Source organism: Portunus trituberculatus, chromosome 9 (genome assembly GCF_017591435.1).
Source record: "Portunus trituberculatus isolate SZX2019 chromosome 9, ASM1759143v1, whole genome shotgun sequence".
Taxonomy (NCBI): Eukaryota; Metazoa; Arthropoda; class Malacostraca; order Decapoda; family Portunidae; genus Portunus; species Portunus trituberculatus.
Window position 1 is genome coordinate 1,572,501 of NC_059263.1, and position 21,086 is coordinate 1,593,586.

General features: G+C 42.6%; 1 protein-coding gene across 9 annotated transcripts in view; it reads left to right on the top strand.

Annotated features, from left to right (window-relative positions):
• Positions 1-21,086, top strand: part of LOC123501163 (protein furry-like) — a 102,812-nt gene that overhangs the window by 18,567 nt on the left and 63,159 nt on the right. For 7 of the 9 annotated variants that reach the window (XM_045249797.1, XM_045249796.1, XM_045249789.1 and 4 more), the window contains 10 exons: positions 3,286-3,413; positions 3,871-4,060; positions 5,751-5,930; positions 6,968-7,150; positions 7,684-7,833; positions 8,006-8,172; positions 8,565-8,665; positions 8,843-9,037; positions 11,263-11,274; positions 14,823-14,977. In XM_045249797.1, coding sequence (XP_045105732.1) covers positions 3,286-3,413; positions 3,871-4,060; positions 5,751-5,930; positions 6,968-7,150; positions 7,684-7,833; positions 8,006-8,172; positions 8,565-8,665; positions 8,843-9,037; positions 11,263-11,274; positions 14,823-14,977 — 1,461 coding nt within the window. The remainder of the gene's footprint in view (positions 1-3,285; positions 3,414-3,870; positions 4,061-5,750; positions 5,931-6,967; positions 7,151-7,683; positions 7,834-8,005; positions 8,173-8,564; positions 8,666-8,842; positions 9,038-11,262; positions 11,275-14,822; positions 14,978-21,086) is intronic. The other 2 variants (XM_045249794.1, XM_045249792.1) reach the window with 2 other exon arrangements.

The window sequence follows — 21,086 nt, forward strand, 5'->3', positions numbered from 1 at the left end:
CAGGCCACAGAGAGCTTAGCTCGGGCCCTGTAATACACAAATAGGTAAATACATACGTGAGTGTAGCTACTGTGTACCTATTTGCTGATATATCATATATATACATATGTAAAGATATTATTGTAAACGTGTTGAATCTGGCAAATTAATCTTAATATTATTGCCGAACGCGTCCCGTACAAATTGGTTGCGTGTTCCCACGACCTGTTCATGAATTTAGCTTCTGCTGCAGCCTCTGCTGCACTGGCCACCCAGCGCAGCGTGGCAAAACAAAGCGCTGGCGGTGAGAGAGGTGAAGACGAAGTTACTGGTTATAGTGATAGAAACGAATAGAACAGTGTCTGTAGCCTCTCAGTAATCAGAGGGTAACTATTTGTACATTGCTGAGGACAAAAGCGGACAGCGGTGTGTGAGTGGGTGCCTGCTAGTGACACGGAGAGCTGCCACCAAACAGTCTTTGGCTAACGTAAGTAATATATTGGTGTAACTCATCATTTCACTGTGCTGCCATGTCATAACCTAACGTTGGTAACCTCCGGGACAACATATCAGTGAACCAACACCTGCAGATTGTTAAAACAAACAATAATGTAAGCCTTCGATACACGTCAACAAACCAATCTGCCCCGCTGCCTCTCTCTCAGCTATTATCTGCCTCATCTCTCACTCATTACATAACTGATAGATCACAGAGTGGATCCATAGCCATAATTTTTCATGTCAGTTGTTGAAATATATCTGCAATTGTCTGAATTACTTGTTATGGAGGCTCAGTGAGGGGAAGCAGGCCGGGACTCTGTGCTGTGACGTCATCACCCCAAATGCTTTGCCGGTCACAGATCATTGACTTCCACGATTATATACATATTTGTCTCATTTCATTTATTTCGAGTCAGAAGTGCCTTGTAAGGGTTTCTTATGATAGTTCGTTATGTTTTACGTGTTTTCCATGCTTGAGTTGAGTGAAACACGGTGATTTAGAGTGTGTTTAGGGCTTAAATATGAGGGTGAAAATACCTGAAAATTTTTGCCCCCGCTATTAGTGATTTTTTATTTGAGGTTTTAGCGAAGTGTTTGTGTTTTCAAAGAATAGTTTATGATGGAAAAAGTGTGCAGGGTTCCTGATGAATTAAATACGTGGACCTTAAGAGTGATTTGTAGTGCTGTTAATATTGTAAAACACGTCAATTCTAATATATTTATTTTTCTAATTCGGCTTGTTGCCAGGTTTTGATGTATTGAAATGATAGTCATAATTTTTAGAAGACGTTATCGATCCTGTTGAATGAAACTGGTGGGCTTTGGAATTGTTTCTAAGCAAGTCAAAGTTCTAACACTTTATTTAATATGTTTTTAAAAATATTCTTTTTATTCCTCAGTTCGGCAATAATTTTATATTTTAGAAATTAGTTTCAATTGATAACAAGTCAGAATTTTTGTGGCATTCGTTTCCAGCTGCCCTTTTGGGAATCCTCATTTTCAAAATGATTTACGTTAACGTATATGTGTGACGTCATCAAGGGGGGAGCCCCTCCTGCCTGGACTAAGAACCCCGCCCAACTCCCGGCCCGAGTGTGTGTGTGTGTGTGTGTGTGTGTGTGTGTGTGTGTGTGTGTGTGTGTGTGTGTGTGTGTGTGTGTGTGTGTGTGTGCGCGCGCGTTGCCTTGTCTTTCCATATTAAAAGGGGAGCATCCCAGCTGAACCCAGAACGATACCTGCTGGCGCCCGGCCCGAGGTTGTGAGGATTGGTGGGTGGCTGTGTGTGTGTGTGTGTGTGTGTGTGTGTGTGTGTGTGTGTGTGTGGTGATATGATGTAATGTGATGTGTGTGTATTTACCTAGTTTTATTGTACTGGGTTCGAGTGGGGCTCATAGTGTCCTGTCTCCATATCTCCATTTATCTAATTTTTCCTTAAAGTCATGCAGATTATGTGCTGTAACAACTTCATTATCCAATGCATTCCATTTTTCCACCGTTCTGTGTGGAAAACTATTTTCCAATATCCTTCTCACACTGATCTTCTTTTCATGTCCTCTTGTCCTTCCATCTTCTGTCAACAGCACCAGGTCTTCCTTGTCTATCTTTTCAATATCATTTACTATCTTATACATTGTTATTAGTGTGTGTGTGTGTGTGTGTGTGTGTGTGTGTGTGTGTGTGTGTGTGTGTGTGTGTGTGTGTGTTTCACTGTTTGATCTGCTGCAGTCTCTTACGAAACAGCCAGACGTTACCCTACGGAGCGAGCTCAGAGCTCATTATTTCCGCTTTGGATAGGCCTGAGACCAGGCACACACCACACACTGGGACAACAAGGTCACAACTCCTCGATTTACATCCCGTACCTACTCACTGCTAGGTGAACAGGGGCTACACGTGAAAGGAGACACACCCAAATATCTCCACCCGTGCGTGTGTGTGTGTGTGTGTGTGTGTGTGTGTGTGTGTGTGTGTGTGTGCGTGCGTGCGTGCGCGTTCGTGTGTGTGTGTGTGTGTGTGTGATTGATGTGATGTGATGTGATGTGTATGTGTTATTCACCACGGTCGTCTATTGGTTACCCAGCCAGCCTTTCCCTTACGGAAAGAGCTCGTAGCGACCGATCCTATGTGATGTGATGTGATATGATGTGATGTGATGTGATGTGTGTGTGTGTGTGTGTGTGTGTGTGTGTGTGTGTGTGTGTGTGTGTGTGTGTGTGTATTCGCGCGCGTTTTTTATTTTTTTAATTTTTTGATTAATTAATTATTTTTTTTACATTATAGCCTATAGCACCTGTAAGCTTACTTGAAGAGTATATATGGGAAACGCAGTTAAGCTTTCGCCCATTAGTGGCGCAGGCAACTTCATTTATAGTGGTGCCCATGTAAGGGCCCATATCAACACCCAAGCGCATCTTTGGTGTAACCACCTAGAAACTGGGTATCATGGTGACATGTAGGTAACTTTAAACCACTCGACAAATAGCGTAGCTTCAAAGCGGTGTGTGTGTGTGTGTGTGTGTGTGTGTGTGTGTGTGTGTGTGTGTGTGTGTGTGTGTGTGTGTGTGTGTGTGTGTGTGTGTGTTTTGCCTTGTCTTCCATGGTGCAGTGTATGTGTGTGTGTATGTGTGTGTGTGTGTGTGTGTGTGTGCGCGCGTGCGTGCGTGCGTGCGTGCGTGCGTGCGTGCGTGCGTGCGTACGCGCGCCATTAAGCTAAAGTAATTTATAGGTGAACAATAAGATATGGAACATTCTCACCCTATTCTTTCCACTCGTGACTTTAACTCGTCCTGTGTGTGTGTGGTGCAGGTGGTGTGGCGTTGTGGTGGAGGGGGTGCTGACCTTGTTGCCCCCAGGAGAGCGGTCAGCAATTGCCGCCACCACCAGCATTGACCTCCAGTGGCTGGCTGACCGCAGCTCCTCTGTCTGGACTGGAGGTAAGCTAGTAGGGGAAGGTTGCTGGCTGTTTTATTTACTTGTATTTATAGTGATCTGAGTGTAATAAGGAGTTTGGTGATATTGTGTTTCTTATCCCTGACTGCCATCTCTCCTCTCATTGTGTTTGTTATCAGGGTCTTTCATTTGTTTGTATGTTTTTGTTTAGCACAGATCTTCAATGTACTGAGAATGTCATGTCCTTAAACCTTCTTCCAAAGTGGGTGTGTATTTTTCCACATCATGGTGAAATATTAGTAATGACAAAAGTAGTAGAAGGATAAGTTGGCAGGATAAGATATCAGTGAGTAACAATATCCTTTCTCTAGGTTGTATTAACTGTTATCCTGACCAATACTCTCCTTTCTTTAGATTGTGTTTACTGTTTGTCGCCTTTTAGATTGTGTTTACTGTTGCCTTAACACTTACATAGAGGATCACCATCTGCACTCCTTTCAGGGTTTGTGGAGGAGAGCGGCATGAAGAGTGTGAGTCAGCAGCATCTAGTGAGTGAGGATGTGTGGGCGCTGGTGCTCTGTGGCTTTGTGGTGCCTGGCCGAGTGCTCACCGACTGTCCCCAAGCCGTGAGCCACGCCTGGCCCATCGTGTACACCCGTGCCACCTCCCTCTACTCCTTGGTGGACCCAACGTGAGACCCTAGACCCTAACCTGTTTCTGCCTCAGGACTGCAGACACTCACTATCTTGAGTCATGGCTCCTGAGTTTGTTTCATTGAGTCCCTTTAGTTTTAGTTTCCTGTATGTTGTGTTGTGTTGCATCACCTGAGTCTCTGCCACTCACTCATGGCCCTAAAGCTTAACTTTTTCAAGCCACCTTTATGTTCCTAACTTTAGTGTAGGATGTGCCCATGTTTCTTGTACATAACATTTTGCATCACCCTGGGCAATTTTGTGTTTCCCTTACTATTATTACTGAATTACCAGAGGTACAGTGCAGGAAGTAGTCAGTTAGATATAGTGTAGCTTGTAAATAGAGTAAGAATTTATTTATATACCACTATCCAATTCTGTTTAATTCAACAGTACTGTCAGTTACCTATTCCACCCCATATAGTCTCTCCCTCCCCCACCTGTCTAGCTATCCCCACAACACCTCACACCACCCACACCAGTACTACAGAACAGAGCACCCCCTCACCCCTCACCCCTCTGCTTATCACACCACCAGAGTCACACAGGACAAGTGCCTATCTGCTTTTTGATTCCCAGTTGGTTACCTCCCTCTCCCCGTACTGAAGCTTAAGTATACTTGCTGTTAGCATCATCTCTCTACTTGCTTTTTGATTGCTAGTTAATTTTTTTTCTTACATGTAATCTTTATATACTCATGATAAGCTGTCATTGCCATCTCTTTTTCTTTATTTCTTTATTTTTTTAACAAATATGCTTTGATTGCCCTTTATTTTGATTTATTATATATTATCTTGAGCTTTTGTTGTTGTTTATTCATCTGGAGCCATTTCCATCCTCCCAAGTATGTGCCATAAACATCTGCTATTTTTGTATGCTCCTAATGCTTTGTCTTCATGTACTGCCGATGTATGTGCTTTGTACTGATCTTTTTCTGTCCTGTATCTTTTCCTTCCTTACCTTCCTGTGTGTGTGTTAATTCTTGATTCTAATTTTTCTTTTCTTATATCTCACTCCTCTTGATTGGTTGATTGGCTATTGTTTATCATCTTTTTTCTTGTGCGTTTTTTCTCTCTTCCTCCTGTTCCTCTATCTCCTAATGCTGATCTGTTATCCGTATTGTTTTATTCCTCCTTTTGTCTTTTCCTGCTTTTTTTATCTGCTCTATCTTTCTTGCCCTCTTCTTTCCTCTCCTGGTTCTTCCTTTCCTAGTTTTTCCTCCCTCCTTCACCTCTTGTGTCTTTCCACCTGTTCTCTCTCTTGGTGTTTTCCTCCTCTTCTCCTCTCTTTTCTGTCTTCCTTTCCTCTCCTCTCCTCTCCTCTTCTACCTTATCGTCACCACTCCTTCCCTACTTCTTTTCTTCTCCATTCCTTCCCTGCCTCTCCTCTCCCTTTCTATCCTATCCTGTCTTTATGTTACTCTTCCCTACTTCTCCCCTTTCCCACTCCTTCCATGCCTCTCCTCCCACCTATTTTTTTTTTTTTTTTTATTCTATCCTATACTGTCCTATCTTACCTTTCCTTCCTTACTCCCCTTCCTCATTCCTTCTCTGCCTCTCCTCTCTCTTTCTATCCTATCCTATCTCCCTGCCTTGCCCCTCCTCCCCACTGCTGCCTTGCATGTAGCCACACTTCGCCTCAGCAGACAAGCGACAGACACAAGCGCCTTCCTTCCTTCCTCCCGGCCAGGCCTCCCAACGACAACCGCGCTTCTCTGCTCCGTAGCGCCACGCAGGTCAAGAAGCCCATCAGTGAACGCGACGTCTACATGAACCTCTGGCGCAACTATGTGGTGTTGGCGTGTCGAGTTGTGCCGGCCATCACCAAGACCCCCATCGTGCGGTGTGCCTCCCCTGACATCAGTTTAGGGTGGGTGGTGGTGCTGGTGGTGGTGTTTACGGATGCTTTTGTTTATTTGTTTGTTTTATTGTTGTATTTGTGTGTGTGTGTGTGTGTGTTTTTTCTTTTTTATCTGAGTTATGGAAGTTGTCTTTTATGTTGTTATTGGTGTGTGTAGGTGTGTGTGTGTTTTGTTTTATTTGTGGTAGTTGACTTTCTTTTTACTTTTTTATCATTATTTTGTTTGCCATGTTTGTGTTTTTGTCAATATGTTTACTTTTCAGTGTCTTTTTATTTTTGTTGGTTTATTTTACTTAATCTTTTGGTATTTGTTGTTTTCTGGTGTGATTTTTAACCCCTTCAGTACTGGGACGCATTTTTACCATGATTTTTTGGAATGATTAGACAATTTTATTTCTATTAGGAAGGGTCTATGGAGCCAGAATCTTCACTATTTTAATCCCCACATAAGTTTCTGAAGCTGTATAAAATCACTGAATAGTAAGCACAATGAATATTAAAACATCTCATGGTATTGAAGAGGTTAAAATTCTGTTATTTGATATCGTTTTGTTGTTGTTGATTACCTGTGTGTATGATTTGTTTATTTGTGTATTTATTAATATGTTTGTGCTTTAGTGTTTTCTCTATTCAACTATTTATGTTTTTATATTTTGTTGCTTTGTTGTGATACTTCAGGACTGGTATTGTCTCTATTTTGTGATTTTAATTTTTTTTTACTTAATGTGCTTATTTTCATTATTAATTTACCTCTTCATATTTTAGTTTCTTTTTATCAGTATTTCTTTTGTTGTTCACATGTTTTCCTCTTTGTCTCATCCTTTGTTTCCTTCTTTATTTCTCATTGAGGCATGTATCACTGTTATTTTATTTGTTATTTTCATTGTTGATGTATTTCTTCAGAATTTAGTTTTGTTTTATAAGTATTGTCATTTACATGCCTTCCTCTTGTTACCTCCTGTTTTTTTATATTAATTTATCATACAGTCCAACATTGGTGTATCAGTCCATCTCAGCCTTTCTCACTATCCCATCACCACACCCAGGTCATCACCAGACAGTGGAGCAGGAGGGGGTGGAGATCGAGGTGGAGAGCGCCCGTACCCAGGCTACTCAGTCTCTCCCACATGCCTGTACAAGCTGCTGGTGCCCTTGCTGCGTTGTGACGCCACGGACATGAGGGAGGCCGTCACTCTTGCTCTCGGGAAGATCAACCACATTGCTTTAAGGTATGAAGGGGAGAGGGCAGTGGAGGAGGCTTTTAAGTGTATTCAGAAGAGAGAAGTAGTTGTCAGGGAATATTTTATAATTGTAGTAGTGAGAGAGAAACTTTGTGGAAATGATGGTAAATGTTTGTTGCAAAGTTCTTTGGTGACTAAATGTTGTGTTGCATGGGGTTGTGGGTGTTTGGTAGGAAAGTAAGAGTGTAATAGCCAGAGGTGTAATTGATAGACTGGTGGAGGGAAGATGGGAAATTAAGAGTTTTAAGATAGATAAATAAAAAAAATTGTTTTTGTACAGGAGAGGAATCTGAAGGAAGACAGGAAGGGTGCTTTGGTGCTTTAAAAAGGAAAGGAAAGGTGAAGGATCTGAGGGAGGCAAGGAAGGGATGCTTTTGAAGTTTGTCAAATAAGTCTGGAAACAAAGGAATAGGAGAAAGCAAGACAGGATTTTTAAATATGTTGATAGTAAATACAGTGATGGAAAAAAAATGAGAGGAATATGAGAGAGAGAGAGAGAGAGATGACTTGATAACCCACAGTGATCTGATGGAGGAGATCTTCCCATACATCCGTGAGAGTATTGACCGCAAGCAGGAGAACATGCGGCGGCGGCGGCGGCGAGATGCGTTGCGCCTCACCCTGGTGAAGCTGTTCCAGATGATCGCTGAACAGGGCACTTTCCCTCTCAGGTAAAGCTTACTGTCACCTTGTTTTTCATATTTATTTTAACTTTTGTACTACTAAGATCAGGGAAAAAAATGCCAATAGACTGAGACGTTTAAAAGTTTGTACAGTGTGAAATTATCCAACCATTTCTTACAAAACTTCTGATGGAGGGTAATTAATGTATTATGCACACAGTGAGAGGGTGCTGGAGGGGGACACGGGGGCCCTGAGGAAGCGTTACCTGGAGTATGTGGAAGGGGCAAGGCAGTACCTGGAGGGGGAGACCGACAAGGACAACACACTCCTGCAGATCAAGACACACTTTTGCGAGTTTGTCCGCAAGCTCATTGCCACTTTTTCTTGTAAGTTGTCCTGCTCTTCACTGCTATGTCTGTCACTTGTTGGCTTTCCAAGTGTTGTGGTGAGATTTGTGGTAGTGCAGAAGGAAGGAGATTATGAAAATAAAATAAAATGAGTATTTATGACTACACAACTACATGTACATGGTTTCAATTATTGTAGAGGTGAGATAAATGATGAAGATATGAGTGAGGAAATAAAGGGTTAGGCTAGAAATGCATGTAATTCATTTTACTGATATATGACAAAAAGCCTTACTTATACATGACAGTGACAGGGATGCACAACATTTTATAATATTTTGAGTTATGTTTCCTTTGCATATTAGTTTCTGTCATTTTTACCTCCACTGTGCTACTAGTGTCATGCTTCCTGCTCTATCTCTCCCCACCAGTGGAGCAGAGACAGACCTTGTTGCCACGCTCTCTACGCAAGTCTCTCTTCTACCTGTTTACCTCATGGAGTGGCATTTTTGGTGTTCCTTTTGGCTTCAAGGTAAGTGTGTGTGCGTGTGTTGCCTGTGTAGTGTTGATATACTGTACATACTTCAGTGATACTAGATATTTAATTTTTGTGGTGTATTGAAATTTTTATCATCTTTTATCTTTCCTTCCTTTCTACCTTTCTCCCTTCCACCTCTTGCTTCCCATCCTTCCTCCTATCATTTCACAGGCGGGAGACACAGGACGCAGTGGCAGCAGCAGCAGCGGTGGAAGTGTGGCACAACCCTCAGAGTTTGAATTGTGTGCTGTGCAGGCGGCCAGCTCAGTGTTGTGCTGTGGCCCTGCCTTTGACCCACAGCTCCTGGCAGACGAGGCGCCCGTGTACCAGTGGCTTGATGCTCTCCTCGGCTCCCATGATGAAAAGGAGAGAGAGAGAGAGAGAGAGAGAGAGAGAGTGAGAGTGAGATTGAGAGTGAGAGAGAGTAGTGTTGTGGTTTGTGTGATGATGTGAGGTAGTCATGGTTGTGGTTGGGGTAGTGGTGATGATTGCCTGGTCTTTGTGGTTGAGTAAGGAATGGAAGGGTCTGGATTTTTGTGTTAGTGATTGAAGAGCAGTTACGTACATGCTTGTGGTTGTGTTGTTTTGGGAGTGCTGTCTTGTGGTGGTGGTGGAGGTGGTGTGGTGTGATAGTGGTGATAGTTTGAGGTCTGTTAAAAAGTATTGGATCTTATTTTTCACAGAATCAACAGCTTTGACCATTGATGCCGTGGGATCTCATAATAGGATCAGTTTAAAGATGGTTGGACTTTATGCTTGTTTTGGCTGTCATTGAGTTAAAAGTTAAAATATTATTGACCAAGTTGGCAGTATAATCATGGAATTTCTTTTTCTTTTTTTTTTGATAAATTTGTGACTGGGTTTGATTCTCCACTCGCTGTGCAGACGTGTGCAGAGGTGGCAGTGAAATGTATGGTCAGACTGCAACGCCTTGAGAATGTACAGGAGATACCTAGGCCAGTACAGCTGTGGTGACTTGATTCCTCAAGATCGTGACCACTGGTGATGAATCTTGGTTGCAGAGTTTTGATGTGGAAGTGAAGATTCAGTATTGAAAGTTAATTGAAACACGAATGACAAGCAACTTTTGTTCCAGAGCTAAGATGAAATATTTCTTTAACAGACTTCTTTCTATGAGTATTGCATGGTGCAGTGGTGGTGGTGGTGGTGGTGGTGTAGATGGTAATGATAATTGAGGTGGTCATTGAGGTGGTGACAGATGCATGAGAGGGATGAGCTGGAGTGGTACTTGTGGTGATGATGATGGAGAGGGAGATGGTTGTGGTGGTGATATTTGAGAGTAATAAGTGATAGTGGTGGTGATGATGAAGTGAATTGGATGTGGCAAGTGTGGTGGTGGCAGGGAGGCAGATCTTGTCCCGTGTCATCACCACAATCTCGGTTGCTGTTGTGATGTAGAGTTTTTCCTTCTCAGTCTTGAATCCTCAGTTTTTTCCCTTGAATCTCAGTAGCTCCTCTCAGCCTCAGCCTTTTGTCATCAGAGTCAAGAAATTTGAAGGTTTAGTTCTTTGGTATATCAGAACAGGACAGTAGGCAATCTTTCTTAAATCTTCTCATTTTTCAGTAATTTCCATTGATATTCTTGTGTGAGGTGTATTGGTATAGTGGAGCCTTCCTTAATACCCCAGGTCAGGCCATCTGTAGTGTGTGATGCTCTTTATCACAGGATATATCTTATCCACACTGCCTTGAGAAAATAGTGGCCTATTCTTGTCACTGCTGGTGTCAGTGTTGTGTCAGTGAAAGTGTTAATGGACACAAGAAGAGAATAAAATTGTATTAATAATTGGTCTAGAAAATGTGTCTCATGAGCACAAGGCACAAAGTAGAATGCAATTTGGACAAAGAGTAGAGATGTGTGGCAGATTGGCAAAATAAAGATGAGGAACATAAAAGAATTGTGAAGTTTTCAAGACAACACAGGAACCACAACACAAGAAGTTTAGGTGGATTTCAAATCTACAAATACATATTCAAATTTACAAAATTTTGAAGTAATATAGAATAGTGTTATAGTTTTCATAATTCAAGAATCCAGAGTTTGTATTTATGAATAAGAATCTCTCAAGTTTACTCTTAAAAAAAAAATAAGGTTGATCACAAATTTTTTTCAATTCAGGAATAATTTACAACCCTTTCACTGCTATTTGGCACATAATTTCTCAATTATTATAATTATTTACCACTCTGATACATCTTTTCTAGTTCTACAGCCACTACAACTTGCAATATCACCTAAAAATTCAAAAAATTTTAAACCCTTCTTTCTAGTAAGTGGTGCTGAAGAGTTCACACATTATCCCTAGTGCTATGAAATCTTGCACATGAAAGTGAAAAGGTTAAGAAACATGATTCACCATCTATATTGTGTTGTGTGCCTTGTGGAAAGAAAGACAGCACCACTGACCCACCTATAGGCACCTCAGCACAGGGGTGTCGGTGGGGTGTATGGCAGCTCAGGCAGGGGTGAGCGTAGTGGGGTGTTGGGTGAGGGTCCTGCTGTGCCTCCATATTACGCGGTGTTGACTCTGTCTCTCTGTGTCTTCCCTGCTCGCTGCCTCTCACTGTAGGTTAAGAAAAAGGTGAGTAGAATGCACACATGCACACTCCCTCTTCTGCTGTGTGCTTGCATGTGTGTCTGTCTGTCTGTCTGTGTAGGGAGTGCTGGTGTGTCTATGTGTGTGTGTGTGTGTGTGTGTGTTGTGTTGTGTTGTGTGTGTTGTGTGTGTTGTCCTTTAATTCTTACTTATTATTGAGGATAAATTTATGATAAAGCTTGGGTTCACTCATTAACTGGACGGCTGATTAAGTGACAGTCAGAGAGTTACGTAGAGAATGAGTAAGAGAGGAGGGAATGGGAAGAGAAAGGAGAGGAAAGAAAAGGAGGGGAGAGGGGAGGGAAAGAGGGAAAAGGAGGTGAATAGAAAATAAGGATGAGGAAAGGAAAGAGAGAAAAATGAGGGAAGGAGAGAAAATTAGGTGAATAAAAAAAATGAGGGGGAAGAAAGAGAAAAGGAGGAGATTAATAGACATAAAAGAAAGAGTTGAGTTTAGGGGATGTGGGTATAATTAATGTACCTTTCATCCTTCGATCAATGACTGAAATGATGCAGTGATAAAGGTTGATTGTGAGAGTTGAAGGGAAGCAATCATGGCGTGGTGGTGATGGTGGTGGTGATGGTGATGGTGCTGCATGTAGGAATGTGAGCAAAGAATAACTATCAAATCTTTGTAATGAGTTTTTGTTAGTCTTTCGTGAGTGGGTAGTATTTACCATGGAGTTTTGGTGTCCTTAGTTCTGCCATTTTTATTTTCCTTGAACGTCTGTGTTGAAAATAAAATAACAAATATGGTGAAAAGATCAACAAGTAATGAAAGATATATGAAATTGAAAAAAAAAAAAAAAAAAAATCGGAACCTAGAATAGTACACGGATATAAACTACAAATAGATTATCTAACAACCAAACATTTTTAGTTGAGAATACCAATAGAAAACAAAGCATGCATTACGATTGGAACTAAACGAAAAGAAAAGAAAAATGCAGAACGACCAGTATTTGAGTTTGTAAATATGAAGACTCCTCTAATGACCTAACATGCCTTGGCTTGTGGTGACCTGTGTGACTAGACTGGTGCATGTGGTGAAATAGCGTGGCAGGGATGAGGAGGGCTGGGAGGGGGGGGGAGTGAGTGCATTACAGGCATATATTCAGAAACACTGCTCTCCCACCACGACTATTTTCCAAGGCCACAGAAACAATAGACAGGTTATTGAAAGCGTTTATCCTGTTGATAATATAAAAAAAACTGTTAATCAGTCTGCAACCATTAAAAAAAAAAAAAACAAACAGGCGGGTTCACACGTGTCAATATGCGACTGAAATTGCAAGTCATTAGAAGTATCGACAGAGTCCATCTAGTTGGAACACGTTCACACATAACGACTGGAAAGTATTGGCTGGCTGGCGGGAAGTGAACATAAACAAACATCTACCCAACAAAATGTATTCCTCCAGTGACGATCAGATTAAATCATCACAAGTATTCAATCCTCACCTCCAACAACACTATGTACCCTGACTGTCGTCAGCCTCTTTCTCACAGCCGAAATGTTGCATCTCTGTCTTTTATCGCTATTTTCATGCTAACTGCTCTACTGATCATGGTAATTACCACAAGACTTTCTTCTTCCTCTCATCCCTATTCTGTCCAACTCGCTATCGCAAGAGTTAACCAGTATCTACTCTCAATCATTCATACCTTTCTCTGGTAAACTCTGGAATTCCCCCCTGCTTCGGTATTTCCGTTTTCCTACGACTTGTCTTCTTTTAAGAGGGAGGTATCAAGACATTTGCTCCCTAATTTTGGCAAACTCTTTACTTATCTTTTAGAGAACCAGCACTCAAGTGGGCCTTTTTTTTTTTTTTTTTTTTTGGTTGCTCTTGGCTGGCCTTATATTCTTCGTAAGAAGAACAAAAAATAGAAGGAAACGGTTCTTGGTGAGTGGCAGCCATGTCATAGAAGGCAGATTTGCGTAAGCTTTTTTTTTTTTTTTTGCTTTAGCTATAAATTTTTATGGTCCCAGATTTTTTTTTTCTCTTCACGAGCTCCACCATCTTCTCTACATCTGGGCACTACATTTTCAGTCGGAAACTTTACCGATTTGCAATTTCAGTCGCATATTGACACATGTGAACCCAACTTTAGAAACCCGCGTCACTTCAATTAGGGCCTATTGAAACTAGTGGAGGTGGGGCAGAAGTTTCGGATTGCGGGTGTCACCGTTGCCAGCATGAGAAGCGACCCTCGTTTTGCTGTGATGATGCTGTGTGGCGTGCAGTGTTGTGTAGTTGCTAGCTAACTCCTGTGTTGTGTTGTGTTGTGTTGGATAAACCCTCGTGTGTGTGTGTGTGTGTGTGTGTGTGTTTGAGTGTGTGTTAGAAGTTATTTTATTTATTATTATTATTATTATTATTATTATTATTATTATTATTATTAGATTGATAAATGAAAAGCTGTTTATAGTTATTATTTTCGTGATAATTTTTCTTTAATATCGTCATCTTCAGAGAGAGAGAGAGAGAGAGAGAGAGAGAGAGAATATTAAGCTCCTGTCATACTATCATATTTCCAACACTTCTTTGTCGAAATTCGAAAATACCAGTCTTCTCTATGATTATGTAGCAAGACCCTCCCCCCCCTCTCTCTCTCTCTCTCTCTCTCTCTCTCTCTCTCTCTCTCTCTCTCTCTCTCTCTCTCTCTCTCTTAGAGAGAGAGAGAGAGAGAGAGAGAGAGAGAGAGGCTGATTGAGTGCTTTGTGTTTTAGAAATGGCTGTGTTTTCTGCCAATTATCGCTGTTAATCCTCAGAGAAAAGAAGAAATGCGTGTATTGTTCATTGTGGTAATTAGTTGTTAATGGCAGTGATTATTATTATTATTATTATTATTATTATTATTATTATTATTATTATTATTATTATTATTATTATTATTATTATTATTATTATTATTATTATTATTATTATTATTATTATTATTATTATTATTGTTAGTCGCGGTATTGCTATCAGTCTTAGTGATAATAATGGTAGTATTAGTGGTGGTAGTTATAGTAGTAGTAGTAGTAGTTGTAGTTGTTATTTAAAGATTGTGTAGGTATTGTTTCGTTATATTATTATTATTTATGTATTTCTTTATTCATTTATTATTATTATTATTATTATTATTATTATTATTATTATTATTATTAGTAGTATTTTCTTTAAAAGATGGTATTAGTAATGTTATAGTAGCAGTAGCTACTTGTAGTTTTAGTATTATATAAAGAAAAGTAGTGATTTTTATGTAATTATTAGTTAGTATTTGTTAGTAGTAGTAGTAGTGGTAATAATAGTAGTAGTAGTAGTAGTAGTAGTAGTAGTAGTAGTAGTAGTAGTAGTAGTAGTAGTAAACACACACACACACACACACACACACACACACACACACACACACACACACACACACACACACACACACACACACACACATATATTTTCCTCACCCCATCAAAACTTTTCACCTCACCACCACCACCACCACCACCACCACCACTGACCCTTCCCTTTCCCTTACCCTGCCCCGGCCAGATCTACGCCCTGGCCCAGGAGACCATCGTGCTGCTGCTGGAGTTCAACCCGGACTCAGGGGCGGTGCTGGACTGGGTGGTGGACAGATGCTACACCGCGGCGCCTGAGGTGGCTGACGGCTGCTTCAACGCCCTCGCCACCATCTTCTCCGCTAGGTAAGTGTGGAGGCTTCTGAAGAGAGTTGATGTATATTATTTCATTCTTAACCTACCTTTTTTTTTTTTATTTCTTGTCTTGATTTTTTTTTTTTTCCTGTTTGTTTTAAGTACGGCTGTTGGAAGATTTGAAAGAAGAGAGTTGATGTTTATATTCTTTCATTCTAAATTCCGTGTATTGTGTTTCGTGTACCAAACCCAACCAACCCAACCCAACCTAACGAAACCAAACTCAAACCAAACCTATCCAAATCCTAACCTAACCTAACTTACATACACGCATCCTAATTCTTCTGCACCACCACCACTACCACCACCACCACCAAGTCCCCGAAAGAAGAAGAAAAAAAAAAAACACAAACACGAAAAGGAAAGAAGAAAAATACGAAAACTTCCCCAGCACACGTGAACTCTCGAAAAAAGAAACGAAACACACCAAAAAGTAATCACGAGACTGTACCTATTACCAAGAGAGAGAGAGAGAGAGAGAGAGAGAGAGAGAGAGAGAGAGAGTAAACAAAACTGCGTGTGTGCTTCTCTCTGAAAGGTGTTAAATTTCCCGCGTCTCTCCATTTTCTACGCGTGACAAATAGAAAATGGGAAGAGAAGCGACGTGGAGGGAGAGAGAGAGGGGGAGTGTGAGTGGTGGTGGTGGTGGTGGTCGCTGTGCAGGGGAGAGAAGTGTGATGAGGAAGGAAGAGGAGGAGGAGGAGAAGGAGGAGGAGGAAAAGGAGGAGGTGGTGTAACTATAGTGGTGATTGATATGTTTGAGGAAGAGGAGGAGGAGGAGGAGGAGATGATGAAGTAGGAAGAGGAAGAGGAAGAGGAAATGGAGTAGGAAGAGGTGGGTGACATATGTAAGGTTGCGAAAATAAAGATGGAGGAGGAGGAGGAGGAGAGGGTGCGAGAGAGAATTATAGAGGAGGAGGAGGAGGAGGAGGAGGAAGGTACGAGAAAATATTATAGAGGAAGAGGAGGAGGGGGAGGAGGGAAAAGTGTCAGGGAACATAGAAAATAACAAGCTGGAAAGAAGAAGGAAGAGGAAAAGAAGGAGGAGGAGGAGGAGGAAGAGGAAGAGGAAGAGGAAGAGGAAGAGGAGGAGGAGGAGGAGGAGGAGAAGAAGAAGAAAGAAGAGGACTAGTTAGGAAAAGCATAGAATATAACGAACTAACGAACGAACCAGAGAGAGAGAGAGAGAGAGAGAGAGAGAGGAGGAGGACATGTTGAAAAGTTCCGTTCATTTAACATTTTTTCCCTTCCTTGTCGCGGATTAGCTTGTGTCAAAGGAAGGCGAGGCAGCGTGACACGGCGGGATTAGTGGTGGTGTGCCTTGAGGGGCGTCGCGGGGCTGGGAACGAGGGCACACACCACGGCTTTCTAGGATAAGACGGGCCTTGTATCTTGGCACCGGTGTGGGGGAATGCTGATATGAGAGAGAGAGAGAGAGAGAGAGAGAGAGAGAGAGAGAATTATGTTGTGTTTTGTATAGAAATGGATTGATTGATGGATTAAATAAGAGGGATTTAAACCATGGTGAGAGAGAGAGAGAGAGAGAGAGAGAGAGAGAGAGAGAGAGAGAGAGAGAGAGAGAGCATATATATGAACTTAAAAATTATAATAGTGTGCTTTTGTATAGAAATGTCGCGATGAATTGATTAATGGATGAAATAAAGACTGAGAAAAAAAGAAAAGCTTCGATAATTATTGCATTGATTAGTATTATTTTTCTTTTTTTGTTGTTGTTTTTCTGTTAGTCATATCATTATCCCTTTATTTCCTCCTGACAATGAGTATGAGATAGCACGCACACGCACACGCACACGCACACACACACACACACACGCACACGCACACGAATGAGAGGAGAGGTGAGGTGAAGGGAGGGGAGGAGAGGGAGGAGAGGAGAGGAGAGGGAAGTGAGGACAGGCGCGGCAAAAGATGCATTTCAGCCAGTGTTTGCTAGCGGTTCTGTTCCTCTGCTTCGCCCACGTGAGGCAGGAAATCGACAGGAAAACTTTGCAGTGGAAGTTATGGAGGGGAAAAATGAATGTATGACCTTTTAATGAGACTTCTTTTGCTGTGTGGGCGAGTGAGAAGCACCAGGCAGCCTCGTCTATGTGTGGTGACGATGGTGACTCCCTCCCAGCCCCTCCCAGCCCCTCCCAGCCCCTTTTAGTATTTTTTATAGCTCTACTAAACCCTTCCAACCTCTCACAGTCCCTCCCAATCCTTTCCAGTCTTTTTTAACCTCTTTCAGTCCTTCACAATCCCTCCCAGCTTTTCCGAACCTCTTCCTGTCCCTCCCAACCTCTCCCAGTCCCTCCTTGTCCCTCCCATTCTCTCCAAACCCTCCCGTCACTCATCCAGCCCTTTCCAACCCATCCCAGTTCCTCCCAGTCTCTCTCAACCCCTCTCAACCTTTCCGTCAGTCTTCTAGCCCCTTCTAACCTCTCCCAGCTCCTGCCAGTTCCTCCCAGTTCCTCCCAACCTCTTCTAGATCTTTTCAGTCCCTCCCAACCTCTCCTAGCTCACTCCCAATTCCTCTCAGCCTCTCACAGTCTTTCTCAGTCCCTCCTAACCTCTCTCAACTTATCCAGTACCTTACCAGCACCTTCCAACCTCTCCCAGCTCCTTCCAGTCCTTTTCAGTCCCTCCCAACCTCTTCTAGCTCTGTCCAGTCCCTCCCAACCTCTCCCAGTCACTCCCAGTTCCTCCCAACCTGTTCTAACTCTTTTCAGTTTCTCCCAACCTCTCCCAGCTCCTCCCAGTCTCTCCCAATACCTCCTATTCCCTCCCAACCTCTCACAGTCTCTCTCAGTTCCTCACAACCTAACCTAACCTTTCCATTACTCTACCAGCACCTTCTAATCTCTCCCAGTTCCTCCCAGTCACTCCCAGCTCTTCCCAGTCTCTCCCAAACACTCTTCTAACTCTATCCAGTTCCTCCCAACCTCTCTCAGCTCGTCCCAGTCCCTCCCAACTCTCCCTGTCCTCTCATAGTCCGTGTTCAGTCGTTTGTAAAGAAAGCACCGGTGTTTGATGAGCTGAAGGTGTCGAGAAAAAGATGATGGTGCGTATCTGATGACTATTTATGGAGGGGTATGAGGGATGGTGATGGTGGTGGTGGTGGAGAAAGATTTGAAGTGCATTTTTCTCTCGTGGCTGGGTATATAAGAGAGAGAGAGAGAGAGAGAGAGAGACCTGTTATCATTTGTTTCTCTTCTTCATTCGTCTCCTTCTCCTTCTCCTCTTCCTCTTCCTCTTCGTCTCCTCTTCCTCTTCCTCTTCCTCTTCCTCTTCCTCTTCCTCCTCCTCCTCCTCCTCCTCCTCCTCCTCCTCCTCCTCCTCCTCCTCCTCCTCCTCCTCCTCCTCCTCCTCCTCCTCCTCCTCCTCCTCCTCCTCCTCCTCGTTATATTGAAGTAGCTGTGTTAAGTGTTTACTGTATATTAGATTCGCAGTTTCACTTTTGATGTTAGTTGGTAGTAGTAGTAGTAGTAGTAGTAAAAGTAGTAGTGGTAGTAGTGGTGGTGGGGGTGGTCTCATGTTTCCTCCTGGTATATGCCGCCTGTGTGTGTGTGTGTGGGGGGGGGGAGTTAGAGAGCCACAGGTGTCAAGAGGGAAGGATGAAATCAACAGGTGTTCTGAATTTAAAGGCCACTCAATACTGACCAGGTGCTTTTGAGTCACGTGTTCACTCAATGACAACAGTAACCACCACCACCACCACCACCACCACCACCACCACCACCACCACCACCACCACAACAACAACAACAACAACAACAACAACAATAATAAAGGTGGTGATTACAACTTCGTGAGAGAGAGAGAGAGAGAGAGAGAGAGAGAGAGAGAGAGAGAGAGAGAGAGAGGTGTGAGGTAGAAGAGCTAATTATAATACTGTGCTAGGAAGGTGTTCAGGTAATGGAGGAGGGAAGGGGAGGAGGTAATGGGAGGGAAATTAAAGGGAGGGGGAGGTAACATGAAAGGAGAGAGAAGGAGGGAGTGAGGGACGGAGGGAAACACGCCTATTGAGAGATGGAGGGAAATACTAAGGAGGAGAGAAAGACGGAAAAGACGCTGAAGATTGCAGGAGAAAAGGAGAAAGGAAAGAAGGAGGAAGAATAGAAAAATGAGAGAAAGAAGGAAGGAGAGAGAGAGAGAGAGAGAGAAAGAAGGAAGGAGAGAGGGAGAAAAGACGAAGAATAGACGTAAAGGTGAGAGAGAAAGAAGGAAGGATAGAGGGAGAATAATAGATGTGAAGGAGGGTAAGACGTGAGGAGAGATGGAGAGAAGGAGAAAAGAAGAATTGACGAGGAGGAGGAAGAAAAAGAAGGAAGGAGAGAAGGATAATGAAGAAAAGAAGAAATTAAAGAAGAAAAGAGAAAATGAGAGAGAGAGAGAGAGAGAGAGAGAGAGAGAGAGAGAGAGAGAGAGAGAGAGAGAGAGAGAGAGGAGAGGGAAGGAGGAAGGGGAGGAAGGCCACATGTCCAATTACCTGTTTTCACCTTGACTTAATTGGGAACAACGGGGGGCGGGGGCACCTGGCGCTGACACCTCATCACCGCCAGGCCACGGAGGTAATTAATCCCTCACCTGAAGGTTTGCAATGCTTACATCTCCTCCTCCTCCTCCTCCTCCTCCTCCTCCTCCTCCTCCTCCTCCTCCTCCTCCTCCTCCTCCTCCTCCTCCTCCTCCTCCTCCTCTACTTTTCCCCTTTCTCTTTCTCCTCTTATCTCTATTACCACCACCACCACCACCACCACCACCAGCACCACCACCACCACCACCACCACCACCGCCACCACCACCACTACCGTTCTTATCTTTGTTAGTCTGTTAGTCTAGTGGAGAAAAAATTACGTCTCTTAATTGATAACTCTCTCTCTCTCTCTCTCTCTCTCTCTCTCTCTCTCTCTCTCTCTCTCTCTCTCTCTCTCTCTCTCTCTCTCTCTCTGGTAAAAGAAATGGGTTGGCTGTGTCATTTTTCGCTCCCTTTAATTCTTTTTGAGTCCATCTATATAGTTTGAACCCATTAGTGTTTTGTATTACGCTGAGTTCCTCCTTCCCGTCCCCTCCTTCCTTCCTTCCTTCCTTCCTTCCTTCCTTCCTTCCTTCCTTCCTTCCTTCCTTCCTTCCTTCCTTCCTTCCTTCCTTCCTTCCTTTCTTTCTTTCTTTCTTTCTTTCTTTCTTTCTCTTCCTTTCTTTTCTTTCTTTTTCTTTCTTTTTCCTTTTTTTCTTTCTTTCCTTCCTTCCTTCCTTCCTTCCTTTTTCTTCTCTCCCATATTCTCCTTTGTATTTTTTTTTCACTTATCAATTTCTTTCCTCCTTTCCTTCCTTCCTTCCTTCCTTCTGTTACTTCCATCTCTCCTGCCTCATTCCTCATTCCTCTTTGTGTTCCTTCCTTCCTTCCCTCCTTCCTTCCTTCCTTCCTTTCTTCCTCCTTCCTCCTTCCTCCTTTTCTTTATTTCTTATATCCCTTCTTGTTCCTTTCTTCCTTCTTTCCTTCCTTCTCTTCTCTCCTTCGCTTCGTTTCGTCACATCGTCTCTCTCTCTCTCTCTCTCTCTCTCTCTCTCTCTCTCTCTCTCTCTCTCTCTCTCTCTCTCTCTCTCTCTCTCTCTCTCTCTCTCTCTCTCTCTCTCTCTCTCCAGACATTCCTTCGTTATAACTTTTTTTTTTTCGCTTTTTCATCTTATTCTCGTTTCGTGTTCTTGTCTCATTAATTATCCTTCTTTCTCTTCTTTCATTTCCATTTCTTTTTGTTTTTTATTTCTTGTCTCGTGTTGTTATTCTTTTCCTTTTCCGTTTTTCTTTCATAGTTCATCTTATTCCTTTTCCTTCCTTCTTTATTTCCAGTCTTTTATCGTTCCTTTCTTCTATTTCCCTTCCTTTTATTTGCCTTACTCCCTTCACCTCCCTTTCATCCCTTCTCTCTCTCTCTCTCTCTCTCTCTCTCTCTCTCTCTCTCTCTCTCTCTCTCTCTCTCTCTCTCTCTCTCTCTCTCTCTCTCTGTCTCATCACATTTTTCCTCTTCTCCCTCTCCCTCACTCTCTCTGTATCTCATTTTTTTTCCTCCTCTCCCTCTCCCTCACTCTTTTCCTCTCTTTT